General features: G+C 35.1%; 1 protein-coding gene across 1 annotated transcript in view; it reads left to right on the top strand.

Annotated features, from left to right (window-relative positions):
• ME1 (malic enzyme 1) overlaps positions 1–27450 on the top strand; it is a 266987-nt gene that overhangs the window by 93908 nt on the left and 145629 nt on the right. The window contains exon 4 of the mRNA XM_044676308.1: positions 22595–22670. Coding sequence (XP_044532243.1) covers positions 22595–22670 — 76 coding nt within the window. The remainder of the gene's footprint in view (positions 1–22594; positions 22671–27450) is intronic.

The following is a 27450-nucleotide window of genomic DNA, read 5'->3' as shown; positions in this document are numbered from 1 at the left end:
TATATTAATAATTAAGAAACATTAAGTATGTTTCAGATAATATGTTATGAATACATATTTTAAGTTTTAAGTTGATTTTTTAATAAAGAAAATATTTTTGAGAAAAATCTAGGAAAAGTAATTACATTAAAATTATTGCCTTTTTGTTATTTGTAATACTACTGTTATCTCTCTGTAGATACCTTTTAGTGCACAAGTTATACACTCAGGAAATTATTTCTTGCTAGGTTCTCTGCCTGAAATTAGGGTAAATTATCATCGTGGAATAGTGGTACCTTGTTTATTACCATGTGGCATATACAAATAACTAAACCAAGTAGGTAAGGTTAGTTATCTGATAAAGGTAACTTTCCCACCTATACAGAACTTTTGAATTTCTGAGTTGGAAGAGAACCTCAGTACCATCTAATTTAACCCATGCCAGATTTTCAAAAGTCCTCTTCAACATATTGGACAAGTGATTAACCAACCATTTTTAAATGTTGGATGAGGTAGACTCAACTTTCAGATAGCCATAATTGGTTTTTTTTAACTTCACTTTTTACTCTTTACTATTCATTGCAAATCCCTCCCAATACTCTGGATGCTGCTCCTTGGAGGCAGAGTACATATAATTATTTCTCAATGTTACAGTTTTTCATTTATTGAGATAGTTAATAGCCTTTCCCATTTCTACCCCTGCCTTTCCTTCCCCACATTAAATGTACTCAGTTCTAATATAGTCCAACCAGTATTTATTAAATACTAATATTTGGGAGGCAACTAAGTAGCAATAGATAAAGACCTAGGCCTGGAATCAAATGGGCCTGGCTTCAAATCTGGCCTCAAATACTAGCTTTGACACCCTGGGCAAGGCCCTTAACTCAGTTGCTTTAACCCTTACTGCTCCTCTGCTTTGCTAAGAAAGAAGGTAAGGAGGGTTAAAAAAAAAAAAAAGCAAAAATCCTAATATCTATAAGGCTAAGTGCGTTGGAGACATAAAGTAAAAACTGAACTCTCTCCTTAAGGACTTTATATTCCACTGGGGGTTAGAACATGTAAACAGATAAATTTATGCACATGATTATTTGAAGAGGGAAAGGGCTAGGAGATAATAAAGCACTTTCTGTAAGAAGTGAAGCAAAATTGCATTCCATATATTGTAGCCTGTTAAAAAAACAGACACAGGAGATGGAGCACAGCACAGACCTTAAGTAGACCAGTTTGAATGGAACATAGAATGTGTAAAGGGGAAGGATGAATGATAAGCTTGGAAAAGTAAGCTGAAGCCAGAAGACTTTGTGAAGGTCTTTAAATGCCAAGTCGAGAAGTTTGTTATTCAATCAGTTATGCAGGCACTTATGCTAGGGATACAGACACAAAAACAGACTCTACCCTCAAAGAGTTTGTACTTTATTGGGGAAAATAGCCTGGTAAATAAATAGGCATATGTAAGAAAGGCAATATCTGAGGATGACACTAACAGGTAGTGCAGGGGGACTAAAAAAGACATCGTGCAGAAAGTGGGAATTAAGCTGAGCCATAAGGGAAGCTAAGAGGAAGTAGTGAGAAGAGACAACATTCCAAGAATGGGATATAGCCAGTGCAAAGGCATGGAGAAAAAAGTTTGACTTGAATAAGAACAGTAAAGGTTTTTTATTATATGTACTTTTTTCTAGCTTCACTTATTTTGAATTCCTAGGTTTGCCTATGGTTTGAATTTATGTGTGAATTAAATTCCTATCTTTATTGTTTTCTTATATCTTTAGACTATATCTTCTCTCTTAATCTTTTTCACTCAGATACCTAAGGAAGAATTGCTGGTGTGAGAGACAGTATCTTCAGCATCCTTCTCTTCTTATAACTTATCTTCCTTCTTCATATGTCATAATGTTAAAAAAAAGTGTCATAGATACCAGATATATCTGTAGGTCAGCAACATGAGGTATTTTGCCCTTTTTCATTCAGAAAATCCCTTTTTAAAATTCTTATTTAAAAAGAGAAATTGGGGAAAATCGCTGCTCCATTCCTAAGAGTAAAATTGCTAGGTATTTAGTATAATTTAAGATTTCTTGGATATTTAGAATAGTTTTTCTTTTCAATTTCGGTTGCCCCATAGTAATCAGTTCACAAACAGTGTTGATACTTTGTTTTATGATATGTAACTTTTAGTTACAAATCCAGGATTATGGCAGAACTTTACTTTGAAGGATATTTAAACGAAAGTTAACAACATTTTTAATGGAGATTTGTGGTTCAGTCCTTAATTTGCTTCCCCATCTCTGTGATTCCATGGACCATACAATCCATTGTTTTCTTGGTCAAGATATTATTGGTTTGCCATTTCTTTCTGCAGTGGATTAAGGCAAACATAAGTTGTGCAACACCTCTATCCAGGGCCACTCTCCCAAGTGGGCACTTCTACTTTCATTGACAGAGGCTAAGTTTACTACTATTCTTATGAGAGTTCTGTCATGTTACATTTAAGGGTTAGAATTTCTTGTACTGGCATTTAAGAGTGCCCATCAGTGGGCCTCCATTATCATTTAAATCTATTAACTTGATTAGCATTTATATTTCACTTTGAAATTTATAAAGCACTTTCCAATATTATCTCATTTGTTCTTTATAATAAACCTGTGTAAAATGGTAGTAATAACAGCATTTGCCACAAAGGCTTATTATAACCATTTTACAGATAAGGAAACTGACCCTGACAACTTCCAGTATTAGTTCTGTGGCTTTGTTTAATGTTCTCCTGGTTCTTCTCATTTTACTGTTCATTATCTAGTATAGTTCTTTCTAGGTTTTTCTAAAATCAGTCTATTTATCATTTTTATTTATATTTCTGTATCTTACAGGTTTTTAAAATGTTTTTTATGACTTTTTAAAGTTTGTTATGTTCACATCCTGGGAGATGATGGATGCCACCTTTGAATGACAAGGGAGGCAGTTGGAAGGCATAGAATGTTCCCAGATGCCATGAGCCAGGGGCAGAAGTCAGTTGGCCTGGCAGTATAAATAACCCTGACAGCCATTTGGAGGGGTCTTTGGTCTTTGACCTTTGGTGTTGAGTCGGGGTTGGTGTTCCTCCATCATCTGCAACTAGGAAGAATACATAGGTACATTCACATCACTGTATACCTATATCTCCTTAGGGCCTTTTTCTTTTTAACAGTTTTTGGTGAAGCCAGCTGACAAAAAGCCTAGGCTAACTGAAGGGAAAGAAAATAAAATGGGATTGGCAAGGGCAACTTTTATCTTTACCACTATCTCACTGTTTCTGTATTCCTTTACCCAAGGGGTGATAAGATTATGGGTTCATGTTATCCCAGACTATTTCATAAAGATCTTGACATTATATGATACATACAAGTACTTAGCCTTTACCATGGCAGATTTCCTGTCCTACTTACCAGCAATAGTAGTGATGTTTGTGACAGCGATTCAAGGGATTTTGGCAGTGAAGAAAATATTTCAGTTACTCTTTCGGAAAGGCAGACATGACAATGAGGATATGTTTTCAGTGATGAAAGAACAGCTTAGACGTATGATAGAAATCAACAATAAGATTAAGCAGGGACAGACTCTTGAGAACGCTTACAAGCCCAAGGCCAAGGAAACTCCCAGATCTAAAATGGTGGACAGTTGTACCCAAACTGACTTTGATATCAATGAGGCTACCCAGATCGAAAATGGAGCAATTGCCACTACCACTGTGTCATTGTTCCCAATTATAGATCAGACTTAAATCAGACCGAGTGGTGAACCTTTTAGCATGAAGACATACAAAGCATTCACAGCACAAGATTTAGAGATGCTGAAGAGGAGGTTTCCCAAATATTTCCTGTCCCCATATAAGTCTGCTAAGGAGCTAAAACGGACTTTCAACCTTTTTAATCTGTCCTATTGGGACATTGAATTTATATTAGATGAATTTTATACCTCCAGTGAAAAAGCCAAATTCATTACTGAGACAAAGGACAATCCAAATTTAGTTTAGTTTTTCTTTATAACAAGTTTTATTTCCAGCTATTTATTTTAGCTTTTCTTAAACTCAGTAATTTAAAAAAATCAACTAATAGTTCAGTTCCTTGGAGAGGTTTTTTTGTTTTTTTGATACAGCTCTTATTCTCCAAATCACATGTTTATGGAATAAGGAAAGAAGAAAGAATTTTAGTCTTCTTTTAGCTCTCTTTCCATTACTTTGCATGTAACTAACTCTGGGTTTTGGGGGTTTGCAAGGGAGGACTAGCACTTCTGATGTGATAGTTTGCCAAGTTTTTTCAGGGCTGCTCTCTCACCTTTGGTCTCACTTGTCACTTAACTCTCACTTGTGCCTCTAAGAAACTGTGGCATGTATAGGGACCACATTTTGGTAAGACTTACTCAGCAGATGGACTAAGCCAGAGATTAACTGACAGACCTCAAACCTATCAGTGACTTAGCGGGTTGTCTATCTCAAGCATATGAAAATTTCCCCCTAGAGGGAAGAACAATTTGTTTCAAAAGCAAGCAGGTGCTATGAAGTGCTTAGAACTTGGTCAGACATTGAAGAAGCCAAGGTCACCCATTGTATCCTGCTCCATCACCAATTGTCCTGACTTTGCCTTGGCACTAGACTTCAATGATTCTAGAAGAGAGAGAAGCTGATGACTTTGTGCAACTCTGCCTGACTTAAATCCAACTAATATTCAAGTCAAGATATCATCCTGTGATACCATTGGTCTTTGAAAACAAAGGATAAGCAGCAACAACATAACATAAGTGTAGTTGATTTTAAAAATTTAGACATTTATTTTGGTCTGCTCTTTTCATGAGCAAGAAAAAATTATTTTTAATGAGTCAAAAAACATTTTAAAGTCTATAACAAAGATACAATTTTTACAAATAGGTCATTGCAAAACATGTACTTTGCCATTGTTAGTTAGCTAGAGAAGAGATGAAAACACTAGCAAGTTTAACTTAGTATGACATAGTTTACTGTCATAAACATTTATAAAATGAAAGGTAACATAGCCTCAACTTTGGAGTGTATAATGGTACAATTGAAACAGAATATAAAAAAGATTTCTCACCTTTGTGAGCTAAAAAATTTACCTATTTTTTCATGATATTTAATGATGAATTCCTGGTTCCCAGTATATGTATCTTCCTGTTAGTATATTAAGTAACTGGTGTTTATAGGAATTTATTTAACTGACTGATGTTTATGGGAATTTAGGGGAAAGTACTATATATTTTATGAACATAGTTGATTCTTTATGAATATATTTTCACTATGCTATGAGGTAATTTATTTGTAAAGTAAGAAAAGTTTAATATTATTTTCCAAATGGATGAAGCTAATTTTTATTGACATTGTGCCAAACAAATTCCACATGCCTGATTATTTGTTACCTTAGAATTCCCTCCAAAAAGATATCTGAATTTTCTGTGAAAGTTCTTTTGACTTTTTGCTATTAGCTCAACAGTTTATTGGTTTATTCTAAATTAGGTTATGTGCTGTTGCCATTAAAAAAAATACAAGGAACTAACCTCATCAGAAACCAATCAAATCAAAGAAAACATTTTCATTTTTCACAAAAATTATAGGTGAATATTTTATAGATAAAGTTTACCTAGATTTTGGCAAAACTTTTAATAAAGTCTTTCTAATACTCTTGTGGAAAAAATGAAACTGTGGACTACATAATAATAATATAATTAGATTTGGAACTAATTAAATAAGTAAACTCAAAGAATAGTTTGTTTCATTGTCACCTTAGAAAGCAGTCTCTCTTGGATTGTTCCAGGAATTTGTGCTTGGTACTGTGCTGTTTATCGATGACTTGATTAAGACATTTGATTGGTTGGCTGATATAGTGGATGACAAATAAGGATTTTAAAAGACAATGACAAGCTAGAACATTGGGACAAATTAGATAAAAGTAAAGTTTTAAGGTAGGATTTTAAAAATCAGCTTCACAAGATGGGGAGACATGACTAGATATCAGTTATCACAAAAGGATTTGAGGATTTTAGTGGATTACAGGTTTAATATGAGTCAAGAGTTTGCTGTGGCTGCTGAAAAAGCTATTGTAATCTTAATCTGAGTTGAAATAAGTATTTTCAGACCAGAGAACTGATGGTCTAACTGTACTCTGTACTCTGTCATTGTCATTCTCTGTCTGAAGTATTTTGTTCAGTTTTGAGCATGGTATTTTGTTGAAGGAAATTGATAAAGTGGAGAGTGTTCAGAGGAGGGCAGCCTCAATGCTGGAGAACCCTAAATCCACCTTAAATCAATTGAAAGAATGTCGATTTTTAGCTTGGAGAGGATAGGACTTGGGTAAAGACATAGATATGACAGCTGCCTTCAAGTATAAGGCTGTCACATAGAAGAAGGATAAAACTTGTTCTGCTTGACTCTAGATAGTTTATAATTTCATCTGTAAATTTTACTGGGAGAGTCTGGGTTGGTTGGATCTCATACCAAGGTTTCACAGATTCAATTGCCCTCCTACTAACTTTTGATCTGAGACTACTCAAGGGCAGCTAATTTCAAGATGACTTCATTGGAAAACAGACTTTTTTCCTGTACATCAAGGTAAAGTCAGTTTTATTTCTGAGGCTATGGAGTAGACTCCAAGAAGAGAGTCGACTCCAAGAAGTAGTTGACTTCAAGAAGAAGGTTGGCTCAAAGTAGAAAGTCAGCCTCAGGAGTCACCTTGAGCTCAAGTCATTGTCTTGACCTGCCTCTTAGAGGGAACTTGGGTGAGTAGATAGCTGGCTTTTCCTTCCTGTCTTCTGGAGAGAGTTTAATTCCAGTTGAATATTAACAAGTCTTAGCTGAGCCAAGCACTGGAACAATATTTAGTTAGATAGGTTGATGTCTTCCCTACCCTTTTGTATTCCTCTGCTTTCACTCTTTCCACCTCTTTTGTAAATAAAAGATTTATAATTTTCATATATTTAGCCAAACCATTAATTTTAACACTTACAAAACTAAATCTAATTCTTCAAAACTGGAGAGTCAAAGAAGAAATCATAGAAACAATTACAGACTTCATTAAGGAAAATGACAGTGAGAAGACATCATATCAAAACCTATGTGGGATACAGCCAAAGCAGTACTCAGGGGAAAATTTATATCTCTGAGTGCCTATAGCAACAAAATTGAGAGGGAGGAGATCAATGAATTGGATTTGCAACTTAAGAAATTAGAAAAAGAACAAATTAAAAATCCCTAGTTAAAAACTAAATTGGAAATTCTAAAAATTAAAGGAGAAATTAATCAAATTGAAAGTAAAGGAGTTATTGAACTAATAAATAAGACAGGAGATAGTACTTTGAAAAAACAAATAAAATAAAGTACTAGTTAATTATAATCCTTTTGAAATGTATTTCTTTATTCATTGTTGATTTCTTCAGGTGAGTCCTTTGACCTCTGACTATCAAGTTTTCTTTGTCTTCAGGTCTTTAAGAAACATTTCTTCCAAAATATCTTTTATTTTAACATTATGGTAATAAAAATACAGTTAATGGTATGATTACCTAATTGTCTTTTGTTCTTTATATTATTAGTTCAGGTTTTTTAAATGAAAATTTTTAGCATTGAAAGTGGAAAGTTCTATGTAATATATTTTCACAAAACTATAAATGAAGTTACTATTTTTACCCTGTAGATAATTTTCTATATGTCCCCAGAAGTTATTTTTAAAGTTGGGTAAATTTCTCCCAGAAAATACTTAAAATTTTGTGTAAAGGAAAGAAGACAGAAATCAGCTTCAATTGTAAGGAAAGATGACAAAACATCATGATATACAATTGAAATTATATTAATATAGGAATAATAGGGAAATAAATTTTGTCAAATTTTTAAAAATAAAAATTGTTGAATTATAGGTACTGAAATATATCCTAGTAAAGGTTTCTAGTTTAATTTGATTAACATTTTATAGTACTATTAAAACACATGATTTTCTGAAAATAATTTGGCTTAAAGTAATGGAAATAAGACTGAACTCAGCTAAATTTCTTTACCATGTGTTTTTTTGCTCAGCTTACAAAGGAATTTTCTATCTTTGGTTTGTTGGATAGAAAAGGAAAGTGATGATAGTTGTCAGTTGTCTGCATGCGATACTTTTCATTCAGATTCTTCATTGAGTGCCAATGATGATCTAAAATTTCATTTTAAAATAAAATAACATGCTGCATTATGACTGGATTTTCAATTAATATTACTTGAAAAAGATGCTTTTAGCAGATTTTGGGTTAAAAATTAGAAAATATATGTGGATTACCTATATTGGTTTCATCATCAGTTCTTCCTGCCTGTAGATAGTGATGGCTGGCAGTACGTTTTGTTCTTCTCTATTCAGATTCTTTTAATGCTTTCTAAATCATCAGACACAATTATTTTGTTTTCAGCTTTTCAATTTTATGGTTTAAAACTATGTTGTATCTCTTCTTTAATGAATATAAGGGAACATAGTATAGAGGAGGCCTTGGATTCATTAATATCTGAGATCAAGCCTTACCTCTGATTAAATTTGAGTGCATTATTTAACTTCTCAATGCTTCAGGCAACTCTCTGAAACTATAAATTGAAGATGACTTTCAGGCTGCATTAATAGAATAATAGAAATGACTAACATTTTTATAGCACTTTAAGGTTTACAAAGATCTTTACAAATGTTCTCTCATTTTATACAGACGAGGAGATTGGGGCACAGGGAGATTAAATGACTTTCCCCAGGTTTTGAACTCAGTACTTCTGACTCTAAATTCAACATTCTATCCTAGTAGAGTTTGCTTAATAAGAATTCCCTAGACCAGTGAACTCAGAAGTCTGGACCCTCAAAAGATGATATTTTCCCTGAGTTTTACTTAATTTAATGAAATTATCAATATTTACTTTTGTTTGATATTTATAATATAAAAATGAAGATGACATCTCAAAAAAGAGTGTGAGATTTCCTCTTTTGGCCATAGCATAAAATGGAAGTTAGGTTGCAAGAATGATGCTATTAAAAAAGAACAATTGATGATAACTTCTGTTGCTCAGTTATGGCTGGCTTCTCGTGACCCTACTTGGGATTTTCTGGATAAAGACACTGTAGTGAGGAAACTGAGTTAAACAAGGTTAAGCAACCTGCCATGGGTCACACAGCTAGTAAGTGGCAGAGGCCGGATTTGACCTCAAGAAAATGAGTCATCCTGATTGCTCTAGTTCTTCTGCTCTAATTGCTCTTTTTGCCCTCTTCCTTTTATTCCTTTTCTTACAGACACTTAAAGTGAGAGTTCCACAAAGTTGTGTTCCTATTCTGTTGCTCTTTTCTTCTCCATACTGCCCTCTTGGGAATCTCTTTCACTATCAGAACAACAACTATTACTTTTGTGCTGATGATTTCCAAAAATCTATCTCCTGACTCTGAGCTCCAGATCTTCATATAGATTTTTTTTAATAAGACATTCTACTGGGATGTTGTGTGGGATAAAATTTGTGCACAATTCCCCAATATACATTGATTAGTATTAGTAATTATAGATTGGCAACTTTCTATAGAAAAATAGTGAAGTTAGGTGCCCTCCACTAGGAGATATCAGTTTCTCCTTTTGAAGAGTAGAAGAAACTCCCATTCCCAAGCAACTTTATACATATATATTAATATAGGACTTTGATATTTTTCTGAAATGTGGCTAAGAGGAACCCCTCACCCCTTTTTATACTCCCAAGGAAATAAGTTAGTGGTGACCTAATTCCTTTGAGAAGAAATCTCAAAACTTAGAAGTTATAAATCTTGACTACATGTTCTGAATAATGTTTCAAAGAGTGTTTTCATATTGAATTGTTGCAATCTGATAAATCCTTAGACAGGTCTAAAACCCTGACTCAACTAAAAACTGCAAATTATAAGATTAAAATCAATTTTATAAGATTTATTAATAATCTTTTGAAGCAGGAAAAATACAAGAACAAAAGTAAAAGCCTGAATAAAGCCAGCTTTCCCAACTGCATTTGTGGGAAAAGACAGAGTGGGGGCAGAGCTACACCATACTTATATCTTCCCAATGTTAGTACATAATGTGAGAAGTAACAAGGGAAGCTGGGATTTAGAGTCCTGGGGAGAGAAATCCAATTATACAATCCCCCTCTGATTTCATTGGGAAACAAGCATGAAGAAATCTCCCAGATTTATCTTCCTAGTTTCCTCAGTGAATCAGTACACATAACCAACTTATATCTCTAGAAGTACATATAATATTACACTTTCTAAGGGGAAATTACAATAATTTGGGTACAAGAGGTATGTAATTAGAATTTTGTACCCTTGAACTATGATTCCCAGCACTCCACTCTCCTCCTGTCATTATGTGCTGATGTAGGCATATATAAATTTCGTTTAGTTCCACCTCTTGTGAATGTGGGGTTTTGGGGCAGGTAGAAAAACTTGGTTTTATTTTGTTAAATAATTATCTTTTTATTTTTTTACTTCAAGTGATTATTAATAAATTGTATAAAATAAAATACTTGGAGTTAATGTGTAATCTTACAGAGGGACATAAAAGAGAAAGAGAACAAAACCAATGATTGCTAGCTGCATTTGCAAAAAGCCAATTAGGGGGCAGTCCCCTTCGGCATGAGTGTACATTCAAAGTAAATGTGTTCAACCCCCACAGTTCAATCCACTACATCCCAACATTTACTCTGGATCTTTTGGTGCAGTGTGTTTTCTGCAGGCTTCTTTATGGTGCTTTCTCTAAAAATAGTTCACTTTCTTGATTCAGAGAGGTAGCAAATTTCTTATCCTAAAATTACTCTCAAACAAGAAAAATTTTTATAAATCTAGAATTTTATGACAATAATACAATCCTCCCTGAGCAGGGTGTTGAGCAACAAATGGGTTACCCTGGGATACATGGCTGAGTTATGAGGTATGTGAATCACTTGTCAAAAACATCCAGAAAACCCAAAGAAAAAGAAAAATATAACTTCTGGAAGAAACATAAACTATCAGTCTCGTGTAAAAATTCTAAGTAAGGAAGAATAAATCTATAACAGTTCCTAGAATCAAGGCCTGATTAAAGTGATTTATGTTCCACAAGCCTATAGTAGCAATTATATACTTATCCAATCGGCAGCCAAGACTACAGAAAATGGCCATCCCTTGAAGAGGGGAAAAGGACTAGATTTTGAAGCAGAAAGGGAAATATCATTTCCTGGTCTGATTTTACCTTTGCTCTCAGGGATAAAGGAGCCAAAATGGCAGCCAGACTGAGGTACTTGGTAGAACTCTGGATCTGGCACAAGGGAATCCTATGTCTGACTTTGCAAACAGCTGCTTCCTCAAACCCCAAAACAAGTTCAAGTCCCCTGTCTTGGCACAGAATATCATCAATCCTACTGGGATTGGTTAGAATCCTTAACCTTGTGCTCCTTGGCACTGTACAGTGGCTGTTTTGTGATCACTTCTCCTGGAACCAGACAAAATTATTAATTAAAGTCCCATAATATTTAACAATCAGTGGTAGGTTTCCGTAGTCTAAAGCTTTTTATGCCTTTACATTAGGGCTAATGGACATTGTAAACTTACCCTAGTACAAAATCAAAAAACCATTAATACTGGTAACGTGCTTCAAGTACAAAAAATGAGAGAAAAAAGAAAAGTCAAATACTCTATTGCACATACAAGGAAAAAAATAATAAAATTTCAAAACAAACAAAAATATATAGTTCACAATCAGTGACACACTGTGCTACCCAAGGAGAGACATAATGTAAAGGTTTCTCACTCAAAAGTGAGATCCATTTCCTTTTTAACTTGGCCATGATCCACAGTGGGAGTGTACATAATTTTCACCAAGTAACAGCTTTTAAAAACAGTAGTACAGCAGCTAATGCACATTCAAAGAAGTACCAAAATCCCCAATATCACAATATCCCATTAATGACAATAGCAAACAAACCTGTTATCATATAGGATTCACATGAGTTGTTGTGTGACATTTTTTTAAAATTTAAACATTTATTAATAATCATTTTTAACATGGTTACATGACTCATGCTCCTACTTTCCCCTTTACCCCCCGCACTCCCCCCACCCATGGCCGACGCACATTTCCACTGGTTTTGTCATGTGTCCTTGATCAAGACCTATTTCCAAATTGTTGGTGGTTGCATTGGTGTGGTAGTTTCGAGTCCACATCCCCAATCATGTCCACCCTGACCCATCCGTTCGTCTGGACTTGTTTTTATGTCCTCTTGAGGAGTCTTGTGTTTTTTCGGTCAGGAGAGGTTAAGAGCTGCTTTTTACTCTGCCTCCATCTTAACCTGGAACCCCCTGAACCAGAGTTTAAAAAAAAATAAACATTTTAAAATTGTTTCAGTGTTTAATTTGGTAAGTACACAGAATAAGATTGGGGGAGCATGACTCATGTGCTTTTATTATTAACTGGAAATTTCAGAAATAGACCAAAACATGATCATAAATGGTTACTGGCATCTTATTTATTTAAGAATGACACTAATAAATAGCTTTCCCATTTTAATTTTCCATGTTATGACAAGATATACATTTATGTCTGAGAATTAATGGCTCATAATCAGTTCAGTGCCAGAAAATATTAGTCATTCTTGTTCTGAGACACTTTTGGCTATTTCTTGGGGTTCCAAATTGTGGTGACTTTTTAGAAATAGTTACAAATAGCTCTTAAGATAAATCTTGGCATTGGTGGAACATGTAGGCCTTAATCTCAGAAACACTTTCACAAAACCAGGCCCACTTGAGAATAGAAGATATGGAGTCAAATGATTCTGTCTTTGGAGTTCAGTCTTTATTTGCATGCAACCACAAAAATCCCTTAGTATTGGTTTTACCAAGTCTTAATTTTATATATTACATTTTTGTCAATTCTTTTTACTATGGTTGTTATTCATTGTGATTATTAATAATCCAAAATCTTTAAAGGTCCAACAATTCAATTAATTAACAATTCAACAAATTCATTCAACAGTGTTATGGAGCAAAATAGTATACCCAAAAAGTCTCCTGGGGCAAAAGTCACAATCCTCTAAAATTGTAGATCATCAGTTGTCTGGCATGGGAGGAATCAGATATTTTAAGATCCAGCCTTGTGGAAAGCAGCTCTCAGAGAGGATCTCAGTCAGAAAATGATCAGTAGGGGAAAATCCTGGGAGAGGGAGTGAAAAGACTGAAATGAACCAAGATCTCAGGAAGAAAAAATACTCCAAGAAGACAGGAAAACCTCCAGATCTAGTAAACAAATTCAGGCATCTATGAATAATAAATACTACAAAACAAAGGAAAATGATCCAACACCTAATGAGGCAGAGGACCTTGTGGATTTTGACAAATGAAACCATAGCACACTGCTCTTGAATTGTTTAAAAGGGAAAAAGAATGATGAGAGCAGAATTTATGGCCTTCACAGCAGAAATAATTGATAGAGCAGAACAACTTGAATCTAAGGCAGCATGTTTCACCAAGGAAACAAAAGGATATTAGATGTGGAATACAAATACATGGAAGCGAAAAACAATTTTCACTTCAAATACAGGGAAGTAAAGGAAATAGAGAAACTAAAAGCAGTACATTAAAAAAAAACATGTTTTTCATACAAGAAAACATGACATTCTCAAAAACAGTATGCAGAGAGACAACTGTGAAAGATTAAAGGTCTTCCAGAAGACTATGAGAAGTTGGAAAAACTAAACACCATAATGCAAGAAATAATACAAGAAAACTGTGTAGAACTTCTAAACACACAAAAAAAGCATAAATCAGAAGATCTCCTATATCACCAAGGAAAAACAAAACAAAAATCTGAGCCTATAAACTTTAAGATGAATAATAATTAAATTTAGCAATTATGTTTAGGAACAACAAATTCTGCAAGAACCAAAAGAAAGACCTTTGATTTTTAAGGTCTTGTGTAAATAACACAAGACTATTCTCTACCCACCAGAAAATGCTGGAGGGAATGCAGTAATGTTTTCTGAAGAATAAGTTGCTGAAGATGTAGCTCAGGGTCATTTACCCTGCATTTCTGAACCTAAAATAGATGAAGGTATATGAAAAAAGAGGTTCATTCAATAGTAATGAAGTATTTGAAACATTCTAAGAAAGAAACAAGGCTAAAAAAAGTAGTTTGGAGTGAAAAATATTGTGTACCAGGATATAATGTTGATATTTCATGCAATTGACTAGAGAGTTACTCAAGGTTTTTGAGCAAGGGAATAATGTGATTAAACCTGTTTATTTAGGAAGATCGTTTTGTCAGGAATAGGAAGGAGGAATTGGAGAAAGACCTACACAGAGGAAAACCTTTTAGAGAGCTGTTTTAATAGTTCAATCAAGAAGTAATGAAAGCCTAAACTTGAGCTGTGGTAGTAGGAATAGAAAAGAAAGAACAACAGATAAAGGGTAAGGTAGAGGTAGAATGGACAGGACTTGAAACATTTGGGATTTATGAGGTGAGGTAGTGGGAAGAGTCGAAGATGACTCAAAAACTTGGAACTTGGGGGATTATGTGGATAGTAAAATCATCAGCAGAAATAGAGAATTATATAGAATGTCTATTTTTTTTAGAGGGTAGGGCTCAGGTGGAGTTACTGTGAAGTGAAGTCAATTTTGGAAATGCTGAATTTATGATAGAAGTTGTATATCCAGAAATATCCAGAACAGTTAGGAATGTCGGACTGGAAATCAGAAGCGAGTTTTAGGTTAAATATGATAAGAATACTAGCTGATATTTATATAATAGTGTTTTAAGATTTATAAAGATTTTTTTAGAAATATTATCTCATTTTATCTTCACAACATTATATGCATAGGGTTGATCATTAAAACCATGGTGGCGGGGGCAGCTGGGTAGCTCAGTGGATTGAGAGCCAGGCCTAGAGATGGGAGGTCCTGGGTTCAAATGCGGCCTCAGACACTTCCCAGCTGTGTGACCCTGGGCAAGTCACTTGACCCCCATTGCCTACCCTTACCACTCTTCTACCTATAAGTCAATACACAGAAGTTAAGGGTTTAAAAAAAACAAAACATGGTGGGTTGGTATCATCAAGGAGAAAGAAAAGAAAATAAAAGGAACCAAAGATAGAAGTTTGGTTGGCTGTAAGTCTCATGAAGCAAGTGGAAGTAGAAAAACAGGAAAGGATAGACCAGATCATAGATGTAGAGATGAAAGGGACCAACTCCTGAGGTCAAAACTGCTAGGAAAACTGGAAAATCATTCTGGCAAATATGAGATTTAGATTTTAAACTTTAGACCAGCATCTAATAAGTTCCAAATGAATCTAAGAAGTAGAAAGATAGAAATGGCCACAATATAAACAAATGAAAAGAATAGAAAAAGGAATCATTTTCATAGGTATGGATAAGGGAAGAGTTTGTGACTAAACAAGGAAAAAAGATCACAGACTATAAGGTAGAAATTTTTTAGTAAATAAAATTGAAAAGCCTTTGCACAAATAATATCAATGTAGTTAAAATAAAAAATATATAAATTTGGTTAAAATTACAAGGAAACCATTAACTGAGAGAAAAAAATTTTTAAGAAATTTTCTCATAAAAATCTTACATACAAAATTATATTAGAAACCAATTCAAATATATGAGAATAAAAGCCATTTCTTAGTAGATAAGTGGTTAAAGGATATGAACAAGTAGTTCTCAAAGGCAAAAAAATTCAAGCAGTCAACATGAGACCTTTGAGACCATTTAGAAAAAAAAATATGTCTCAAATGAGTAATAATAAGAATTGCACATTAAAATAACTTTAAGATTAAGAATTATTATTATTATTATTATTATTATTATTATTTTTTATTTTAAACCCTTAACTTTTGTGTATTGACTTATAGGTGGAAGAGTGGTAAGGGTAGGCAATGGGGGTCAAGTGACTTGCCCAGGGTCACACAGCTGGGAAGTGTCTGAGGCCGGATTTGAACCTAGGATCTCCCGTCTCTAGGTTAAGAATTATTTTTTAGATATTGTCTTCCCACAAGACCAACAAGCAATCTTTATTGCATTATTAAAAAATGCTTTCCATTTTGACAATATTTTACAACATATTCAGCTTCTTAAACTGTTCAAAGCCTGGGAAGAAGGTTGGAAATTAAAAGGGGAAATTTCAGTAGACATTTCTAAAAGAAAACTGTCCCCAACCCTCCCACCAAAATAAAAATCCAAATGTCAATTACTTCACTATTGGAAAAGAGGGCACAAGGAACACAGTAGGCAGAACTCTGGCAACTTCAGTATCAAACATGTCAGAGGCAAAGGAACAATCAAAATAGTCTTCTGTAAGGTCGATGATGCTGATCATTTCTGTAGTCATTTCTTCAATTTTGCCACCATAACCACCTCCTCAGTTTCCCCATAGCCACTACTTTATTCTCTCTCATAGATGTGTACCACTTTGGTCCCCTCCATAGTTGCTACCACCTTTGGTCTCCATCTTAGCCACCACTTTGGTCACTTTCAGAGCTGCTATCACCACTACTTTAGTCACCCCCAAAGCTGTCACTGCCACTCCAGTCTCCTTCATAGCCACCACCTATTTGCTTATGATTCTTAAGTAATAGGTAAACACATTTAATTTCTGGAACATAACTTTCCTTTCCTAAATACAAGAGGAAGCACTTTTGAAATCTCAGAAGTCCAAATGCTTAATCTAATGTACCCTTTGACCTTTCTAAAAACCTCCTCCTACTATCAAAATTTGTGAAGTATTTTGTCATTTTTCCATCAGTACAGGGAATCGCCACATGACTGAAATGGCTAAACAACATCACAGAATAAACCACTCATGTTTAGAAAACAATTGCTTATCCTCTATATTACAGGAAATTCCACAATGAGTTTTTTCAAATACTTCTTGATCAGTTATTAAGCCCATATGGTTTCTGGAGAATTAAATTCATGTGCTGTTGAAAGTAAGATGTAAATAAATAAGACTTGTTTATTTAGAAAAAGACATTTGAAATCTCTTTATTTTTCTGTGCTTCTAAAAACAACTAGTTAGAGCAGCATCCTTTTTCTAGCACTAATTTCAAAAATATTAGCATCCAGTGTTCAACTCACAAATATGCCCCCCCCCAATTAAAACACAATGGTTTGCTTATCAACCAGATAATCCTCTTCACCTCTAATATGTTAAATTGGTAAATAATTTGCACTTTTGGAAATCTCACATGAAATTTGTTAATAACCAACTAAAGTTTGAAAGTATATTTTGAGATCATTCTCCTCAACAATTAAAAAAGTAAGCTCAAAAGAATTGAATATTTTAAGTCTCCTCCCCAATCCTGGCATACTGAAATTGGAGGTTCTTTATGAATAAAAAAGACTTTAAGTCAGTTCAGAACTATAATCTTCAAATGGAAGTTTTACACAGATAATTGCTTATAAGTTGGCTATCTTTTCAACTGTCTCTAGTAACCATATTCAAATTACCAAAGAAAGAAAGGAAGAATTATATTTTATCATTTGTAATACTTTAGGTTAATACTACTTTATTTCCACAGACTGCTTTTCTGTTTTCATTTATATTAATGTCAATTGATAAGTGAGTTTAAACAACTTATCCAGCATCCATTGAGCAAAATTGATAATAGAACTAGAATTTTCTAATTCTAATTAGAAGAATCACAGAGTGTTAGAAAGTGGAAAGGACATCAGAGGTCATGAAATCTGATGCATACTCTCTGCACATCTAACCTCTGCATCAGCTGTGTCTGACAGTATTCGAAATATTTCACACCCATGGTCCTCAGACATAAGTTTAAGGAGTAAAGTACACTTTCTTATCTCTTAATTTGAAGTCCAATTTGACCATTACAATTGCATGGCCCCTAATTTTATATCTTTGTTCTCTCCATTTATATTGTAGTTGTATATATTGTTTTCTGGCTCTGGTTACTTCTTTCTTCATCAAATTTTACGTCTTCTCATGCATCTTTTTTTTTTTTTTTTTACCATTTTTTAACATTTATTAATAATCATTTTTAACATGGTTACATGATTCATGCTCCTACTTTCCCCTTCACCCCCTGCTCTCCCCCCACCCATGGCCGATGTACATTTCCACTGGTTTTGTCATGTGTCCTTGATCAAGACCTATTTCCATATTGTTGGTGGTTGCATTGGCGTGGTAGTTTCGAGTCCACATCCCCAATCATGTCCACCCCGACCCATGCGTTCAAGCAGTTGCCCTTCTTATATGTTTCCTCTCCTGCAGTTCTTCCTCTGAATGTAGGTAGCATTCTTTACCATAAATCCCTCAGAGCTGTCCTGGGTCATTACATTGCTGCTGGCACAGAAGCCCATCACATTCGATTTTACCACAGTATGTCAGTCTCTGTGTACAATGTTCTTCTGGCTCTGCTCCTTTCGCTCTGCATCAGTTCCTGGAGGTCTCTCCAGTTCGCCTGGAACTCCTCTAGTTTATTATTCCTTTTAGCACAATAGTATTCCATCACCCGCATATACCACAGTTTGTTCAGCCATTCCCCAATTGAAGGACATACCCTCATTTTCCAGTTTGTTGCCACCACAAAAAGCGCAGCTATAAATATTTTCGTACAAGTCTGTTTATCTATGATCTCTTTGGGGTACAAACCCAGCAATGGTATGGCTGGATCAAAGGGCAGGCATTCTTTTATAGCCCTTTGAGCATGATTCCAAATTGCTAGCCAGAATGGTTGGATTAGTTCACAGCTCCACCAGCAATGCATTAATGTCCCAATTTTGCCACATCCCCTCCAACATTCATTACTCTCCCCTTCTTTCATTTTAGCCAATCTGCTAGGTGTGAGGTGATACCTCAGAGTTGTTTTGATTTGCATTTCTCTAATTATTAGAGATTTGGAACACTTTCTCATGTACTTATTGATACTTTTGATTTCTTTACCTGAAAATTGCCTATTCATGTCTCTTGCCCATTTATCAATTGGGGAATGGCTTGATTTTTTATACAATTGCTTTTTCTCATGCATCTTTGAAATCTTTCTGCTTTTATTTCTTAAGATATAGTAATATTTTGTTCATGTGCTGGATTTTAGTCATTTGTCAATAAGGGAACCACCTACATTATTACCATAAAAAAGTGTTTCAGTAATTTAGAGGAGACTTTTCTGATGGATCTCTTTGGAATATTTATCTAGCAGTGAGTTCTCTGGGTTAGAGGGTTTTTTTAGTTGGATCATGTCATAGTTTTACTCACAATACATTAGTGTGTGTTTTTTCCTACAATTCTCCCAGTATTGACTATTCAATTTTCCATTCGTCTTTGTCAGTTTGCTTGGTAAGAGGTGAAACTTCAGAATTATTTTAATTTCCATTTCTCTGTTAGTGATATGGAATCGTATTTCACATGGTCCTTTGTAATTTGCTATTCTTTTGGGAATTGATGGTTTCTTCTTATTCCCATTTGTCCACTGGGAAATAACCATGACTTTCAAAAACCAAAGATAGTGGATTCCATAGTGCCCTTCTGTGATACTTTATGGTAGGCTAGGAAGTGAACACTGAGTTTACAAAAAAAACTGCCAGTGGAGTATAAGCTTTGGTATCCCTGCAATATATTATGTCTGCTTTCTGAAGACTAATTTATCTAAATATAGAGGTTAATCATCAGGAAGCTAGTTATTGGTGAAGACTTTTTTTTTTTTTGGTCCATGATATCCCATAAAATAATAGAAAGTTCAAAGTGGCTCTCAGAACATTGGGACAAACTTCAGAATCTTTAGTAAAGGTGGCTAAATGGGGTGAGGGAAATGGGGGAAGAGAGTAGAAGATAAGAATTGCACAGTTTTAAACTATCTATAAATATCAATTTAGCAGTTGATACTCTAATTCAGCTGTCAAACTTGCAGCTTACAAAATTCCCTATGATCTAAAATAAAATGTAATTAGGAAATATTTAACAAAATAAATAAAAACACAATAAAACATGGATAATGTTAATTTGTGGTGTTCTAATTCAACATGAAGCTTGCAGAATCTATGTCTATGCCTACTTAATGACAATACTACTCTAAATATCTTCTTCTAGTGAGCAATGATTGTATGTGCTACTGGAAGGGTTGAATCAACTTTCTAGTTAGCCGTAAATTTCTTTTGTCTTATGATTTCATTTACAGTATAAACAAATAATGTAATATAATATGTCCAAATAAATGTAAGGAAACACATAAATAGTATAGTTTAAAATGAATACATAAGTATTTTCAAGAGATCATTCTGAATTTTTGCTCCAACATCTGTTACAGAAGATTAGTATAGAAGTTGGACTTGAGTCCAAGATCCTGACTCTAAGATGCACTCTCTAACTATGTCACATTAGGTCTTTCAACATAGATTTTTTTTTCTTTTTTTTTTTTTTTTTTTTATAGAATGACATCCAATTTAATCACCACAGGCTTTCAAGATTCATATAAAAAAGCATCAAAACATTCAGTTAATTCCATCACAACCTTTAGGAATACTTTATAAATTGTGAACCTTGACATTTAACATTATATTGTAAATACAAGTATAAGCTTTAAAGAACTGTTGGGATATGTATTTCCATCCTATTGGTTTAAATAAAAGGGAAGAAAATGGCGATGATAGCAGTTGTTCCTCACCATGTTGATTAACTGCCTTATTTGTTCAGTCATGTCCAACTCTTGGCGAGTCCATTTGGGACTTCCTTGGCAAGGATACTAGAGTGGTTCGCCATTTTTCCTTCTGAAGTCCATTTTACAGATGAGGAAAATGAGGCAAACAAAGTTTAGTAACTTGCCCAGAATCAATACAGCTAAGGCTCTATCTACTATGCCACCTCACTTTCCTAACTACCATGTAGTATGGTAGGAAAAACTGGGGAGAATTAGTTTTGTTGGACAAAACTTGAATCTTTGTGATTCATTTCATGGTGAAACAGAATGACTAATTTGTACTTGAGTATACTTACTTAGAGGAGCAAATTACCTCCTAGGCTATTAGGGTGGTCCACTTTAAAAAAAAAAAAAAACTTCAAGCATTCACTAGATTCAAGACAATTTTAACAGCCTCTATGGCTTTTGAGCACTTTTCAATCAGACAAGAATAATCAGGATAATTCAGCTTCAGGTATTGAGCTTCTTAGAGGCTGTCAGGCTTCCCAGAAGTAGGAGGTATTCTCATTTTTTATAAGAATTCCACATGAACCAAAAAAAGATAAAATTCCATTATGGAGGGAACATAAAAAAAAAAAAACAGCCCACCAACTCCTATGAACACAGGACAAACTCTGAGTTGAAATCTCTTTGAAAAGACACTAGGGTCAGTTGAGTGGTCAGTGGATAGTCAGGAGGTCCTGGGTTTCAAATCTGGATTCAGACACTTGCTAGATGTGTGACCCTGGGCAAGTCACTTAACCTCAGTTGCCTAGTCTTTATTGTTTCTCAGACTTAAAGAGTTGATATTGTATGTTTTAAATTTATTCAATGCCTCCAAAGTATGATATTACAAGGTCTTTTCAACTTTATAGTATTGCTTATTACAGAGATTTGACTTACGAAGCTATTCATTGTAATGGTACTAAGAGTAATATATACTTTTAAAAGCACCAATAATAATAATAGTAAATGATAATGTCTGGCTCAGTAAAGCCATTCTTGAGATTTATTTACTGACAAATATAAAACACACTCTACAACTGCATTGCTAATGAATGGAGATATACTGGACTTGTCTCCATAAGGTGATCCAGGATCTTACACAGCTTTTGAGTAGGGGCCAGTAGTGGTATGATACTCCTGAAATCCTACTCAAGTATGGCTCCATTTGGGCATATGGACCCTTTGCCATTTCAGCAGTGAATACTCACACTCCTTTCCTCATAGCACCAGCAATGGCATCAGTTCCTGGACAGCTTGCCCTTGATATATTTCTACACTCTCCAATGACCTCTCTATCCTCTGCCAGATTTTCTGACCTCTTATCATTTTAAGATGCCAAGGAAAAGAAGCAGATCCTTTGGAGGACAGAGGAAGAATTGACAACATCTAGTGTTACTTCTCCATTGTTGGTCAAGCAAACAAATGACTTTCACATATATTGATTAATTCTTGAGTTCATAAAAAATATATGAATTTGCAAATGTTCCTCTGATTATTATAGATTTAGCAATTGAAAAACTTTATTGTACAATTAAATTTAGTGGATCAAGTTCTAGAGGTAGTGTGCTTTCATATAGTAAAGCATTCTTATCTGGTTGAGTTGTTAAGAAATATCTCTATCCTGATGACTCAGTGGTATGGAGATTACTTTGAGTTCTTAAAAAGAAGCTTTATATGTGAAGTATAAACTTTTGCAGTTCCTAACATTGGAAAATAATACCTGCTTTTCTAGAACTGGAACACCTTAGTTCATAGAAGTTTGGATAATAGTTTATAAATGTTCATTCCTTTGCTTAAAGAAATCCATATTGGTAGAGGGGAGTATTTACATAGATAGGTTAATGAATCCTTGAATAACTTGAAGTGGTCTCACTGAAATGAGTCTGAATATTCCTATTTTTTAACTATGAAAAAAAAAACCCTAAACTTTATTTATTTATTTATTTTTTTGCACAGAGGTCTCTTTATCAGTATCCATGACCGAGGACACATTGCTACATTGCTTAAGTCATGGCCTGAAGATGTAGTCAAGGTAAGATATGGTTTTTCCTTTGGTAAATGTTATTATTTTTTGTTTTGTAAGATTTCATGAAACATAATGACTATATCATATTCTGTTCTGATGAGTTCAGGTAATGTTTTTGAATTTATGTTCCCTCTCCGAATTTTACATGTAACTTTTATCTTGTCTAAGGAAACTGCTAATGAGCTACAACCCCCATATAATTGCCCATTGTCAAGAACCAGGCCAAAAACTGTAAAAATATTATGGCCTTAAATAAGCACTTTTACTATCGAGAACTCAAGAAGTTCCCTAAAACATTTTCAGTAATTATATTGAAACTGGCTTAGGGGCTTTGACTTTGAGACTCAATCCCTACATCTACCTTCTATATGAATGACTACCTATTTGGTATGATGTTAATGGGTCCAGAAAAATTCACCTAAAGCTAGTTTTGCTAAGAGTCCTCTTTATTGTCTCACCTTGTTATTTATCCCTCTTCACAACATGCAACCATTCTATCTTTCGAGTCTTATTTCATATTACTTTCCTTCATGTGCTATATTATAGGCAAACTGATTCCTTTGCTATTCTTCAAATTCTTCTCTCTTTTACCTCTCTGCCTTTGCACGGGCTATGCCTCATACCTAGGATATACTCACTTTTATTTACATCTCTTAGAATCCCTAGCTTCATTCAATGGTTAGGTCATGTGCCCCCTGTAATGATGAGCAGGTTAAGAAGGACCTTGAGCTGGTATCAGGCTAGCAGGAGGATAGTGTTGATTGTTAGAATGGAGTGAGCAACCTCAGTGGGGCCTGAAGCTTGTTTATGGAAGTACAAGGATCTAAGCCCTGAGAACTGAGTGCCCAGTGAAACCTCACTGCTAGCCACAAGGCTCCCTTAAGATATCAGGCAGCCGGCCCCACCCTGCTGAGGAAATAGGCTCCTATTGGTTAATGGCATTCTGGCAGGAAGTGGATGTAGAGCTTCCTGCCCTCAGTAATGGAGGTTTGTTCCTGCCCTAACTGCTCAGAATCCCTGCCCGTTGCCTGTCCTCGTACCTTTTGATGGTAGGGAAATAACCACAAGATTCACTGGTTAAGGCTATGGGGTTTATTTGGTAATTGGGGAAGGAACAAGGCAATGGTAAGAGGGTTAGGAAATGCTAAAATCTGTTGTTGAGGTTTATCTGGCTAAGGCTGGTAGGAGGTCCTTGGAAGGTCTAGGCAGACTGAGGACAACCAGCCCTCGGCTAGAGTGAAGAGGTCTCTGGTTAGGAAATTGAGTTGATCTAATAGCTAATTTGTAGATAATGATAAATAATAATATTGTGTTGCTCTAGTTGTTTTGGATCCTAAATCCTAATTTCCCACATTCTCACTCCCGCCATCCTATTCAATCCCACTACCCTTTACCCCTGCCACCCGGGCCCAGGGAAGGGGTAGAAGAGTGATTAGGTCGAAGTCAAGTCAGGGAAGAACCCAGCTCTGGGTTTCCAGGGTTTTTTCTACTCTCCATTCAACTGCCATCTGGTATCTGCCAAGAGTCTCATGCCCCCTTCAAGATTCCATCCAGAGCAACTGACAGATTTGCCCTAAGCCAACATGGCAATGCCAAAATCTTATATTACACACCTCCTAGGGAAATCTTGTCTTGCTCTTTCATTCTCTTTAGTGTTTTTTAATTTTGTATTTTTCATCTTCAAACTTGGCATAGTCCCTTATAGCCATAGTAGTTGCTTAATAAAAGTTTATTAGATTGGATAGTTGAAAAGAGAAATCATACGTCAAAGAAAAAGGGACTTCCAGAGGATGTCTACGAAATAGAGGAAAAGGTTCAAAAAGAGCAAATATATGCTTGGTTAGGAAAAGGAGGTCCTTGAAAGGAATAGAAAGATCCAGCTAGAAAGGTGTGCAAGAAGGTCAGAGGTAAGGCATACCTTCTGACTGCATAGCTTTCACCAGTATGACCTCTATCTCACTATGATTCACCAGACTTCCACTTTCTACTCCACTTGCTGCTGTCTGTCCTACAGAGACAGTGGGTGGTAAGGGTGCAGGACCTTCCATCTGACCCATGCTTTCCATCTTGTGCTGCTCTGAGGAAGACAAAAGGTAGCCTATGCATCCAACCAAACTTGCCCTTTTTTGAGCCTATGGATTCTTTTCCATGATCTCCAGAAGAGAGAAGTAGTCTCTAGTAGCGCTCTAGATTTGACACTGAGCAAGGAATTAGTTTAAGAGCAAACAGTAACTCTGTGACTCTTACCCCAGGAATAGGGCTGAGACTCAATTCTAGCCTTTGGCCCAGACTGCAGTGGAGTAATCAGGGCAAGAGTCCTAGAGCAAAGGGGAAACTGGATTTCTAGTGCTCTGAACCTAGAGCATCCCAAGTGGACCAATAGTACCTGAATCCAGCAGCAACCTGCTAAAACTTCTAATCAGAGACTAATTGAAATACCTAAATCTGGGTCAAGAATTTACAGAACTCAGACCAGGAGAGCAACAAACTCATTTCTCTTAGTGTCACATGATTCAAGGAACACTGAATGCTTTCAGGCCCCATGGCCTGAGCTTTGAAAGCAGCAGAATGATGTGTGAGAGGAAATTTTAGGTCAGATAGGTGAGATAGAAAAATAATCCCACCATAGGAGTTATTATTATTTGTCTTTTGCTTTCAAAGAGGACTAATGGCATCAGGGTGATGTCTTGACTTTTGCCCTTTAGACATAAGTGAGGCAATGTTGCACAAAGTCATTAGCCTCACTCTTCCTGAGACATTAAAGTTCAGTGACAAGACAAAAGTGAGGACAGTTGGCCGTGGTCCAGGATGCGGTGCATGATCTTGGCATCTTTAATGTTTCACCAAACTCTAGATGCTCTACCTAACCTGCTTCCGCCACCTTCATGGCCTTCAGAACAAATTGTTCTCAGCCACTCATTCTCTGCAGGGGAAATCTTCACACGCTCAGGGTAGACATCCCCCTAACTTACCAATTGGTTTGAGACCTACAGTTTACCCTCATCTTATCTTGGTTTAGTCCTTCTGCTGAGACATTTTTATTGGGATGTGGCTGCTGCACATGTGGCTTCTTAAAGCCATAGTTAGGTGGCAGATAGACACCAAAGGTAGATGAGCAACCTGAAAAGGGCTCACTCAGCAAGCCCTCTTACCAGGTATGGTAGTCTTTTCTGCAAACTCTTCCCCCCCACCCCCACCCCCCCAAGAGCTATTATAGCAACAGGGAAACTCAAGACACAAACTTAGAGGAGAATACTTTGAAAATTTCTACAAGCAAGTCTTAAAGAAAATGCAGTTTGAGCATAAGTTTAACCTAAATTCCTAGAAGAGTTAAAAGCAAAAGTTTTTTTAAGCACTAAAACTAATTTTAAAAGTCAAGTGAAAACTATGGGGAAAAGATATGAAAATAAAATTAACAGCTTGGAACAAGAGGTATAAAATCTTGTCCAAGAAAATAACTCCCTGAGTATTAGAATTGACAATAGAAACTAAAGTCTCTTTGAGACATTGAGAAAAACATTAAAACAAATTAAAAAGCTTGTCAATTAGAAGAAAACAAGAGATAGCTCAGTGAAAACAGTTCAATAAGGGTTGATTTAATAATTATTTTAGTACCTAAAAGCCACGACCAACAAGAGAGCCTAGACATCATAATTTAAGAAATTATAAACGAAAAATACCGCGTTCTCTATGAGAGAGAGCAAAATAGAAATTGAAAGCTTCTACTCACCTGTAGAAAGAAACCCCAAAATGAAAACTCCAAAGAATATTTTAATTTTTAATAATAAAAACTCAAGACAAATCAAATCATAGTGTAGAAGGAATAAAAGACATTTGATGTTTTTCTTGCCCAATTCTGTGCCAGTAAAACTGACAATCTAAATCAAATGGGTGAATACTTTCAAAAATAAATGAAAATAAAGCTGAAAAAACAAGATTCAAGAAGAATTTCCTTTTTAGAATTTGTAATAGAATAAAGGAAAGCTAGATTGAGTCTGAGTCTTAAGTTGTATCCTAGATTTTTGGAGAGCAATTTTGCGTAGGCACAGATGATGGAATGGTAAGATTATCTGTACTATAATTCTACTGGAAAATCTAATATAAGAAGGATAGGGAACTCTTAAAAATGGTGTATGAATAGAAACAATTATGATGAGGAAGAAAAAAAGAAGTTAGTTGACTAAATGCACCAGTGTATATTTATATATTGGAAACTAGTCAATCATCTTATACTTTATTTTTCTTCTGAATGACTTTAGTTAAAGTTTATTGGTAGTTTGGTAGGTATAGCACTAAATAAGTAAATTGATTTGGGTAGAATGGTCATTTTTATTATGTTAGCTTTGTCCTACCCATGAGCACTCAATTTTTTTCCAATTGTTTACATCTAGTTTTAATTGTGTGGAAAGGGTTTTGTTGTTGTGTTCATATAATTCCTGTATTTGTCTTGGCAGATAGATTCCTAAGTATTTTATATTGTCTAAGGTGATTTTAAATGGAATTTCTCCCTCTAACTCTTCCTGCTGCAATGTGTTGGAAATATATAGAAATGCTGATGATTTATGTGCATTTATTTTGCATCCTGCAACTTTGCTAAAGTTGTTGATTATTTCCATTAGCTTTTTAGTTGATTCTCTAGGATTTTTCAAGTAGACCATCATATCATCTGCAAAGAGTGATAGCTTGATCTCTCCTCACTGCCTATTTTAATACCTTCAATTTCTTTTTCTTTTCTAATTGCTACAGCTAGTGTTTCTAGTACAGTGTTAAATAATAGAGATGACAA

This window comes from Gracilinanus agilis, chromosome 4 (assembly GCF_016433145.1).
Source record: "Gracilinanus agilis isolate LMUSP501 chromosome 4, AgileGrace, whole genome shotgun sequence".
Taxonomy (NCBI): domain Eukaryota; kingdom Metazoa; phylum Chordata; class Mammalia; order Didelphimorphia; family Didelphidae; genus Gracilinanus; species Gracilinanus agilis.
The sequence above is the reverse complement of the archived record's forward strand: the minus strand, read 5'-3'. Positions and strand labels throughout refer to the sequence as shown.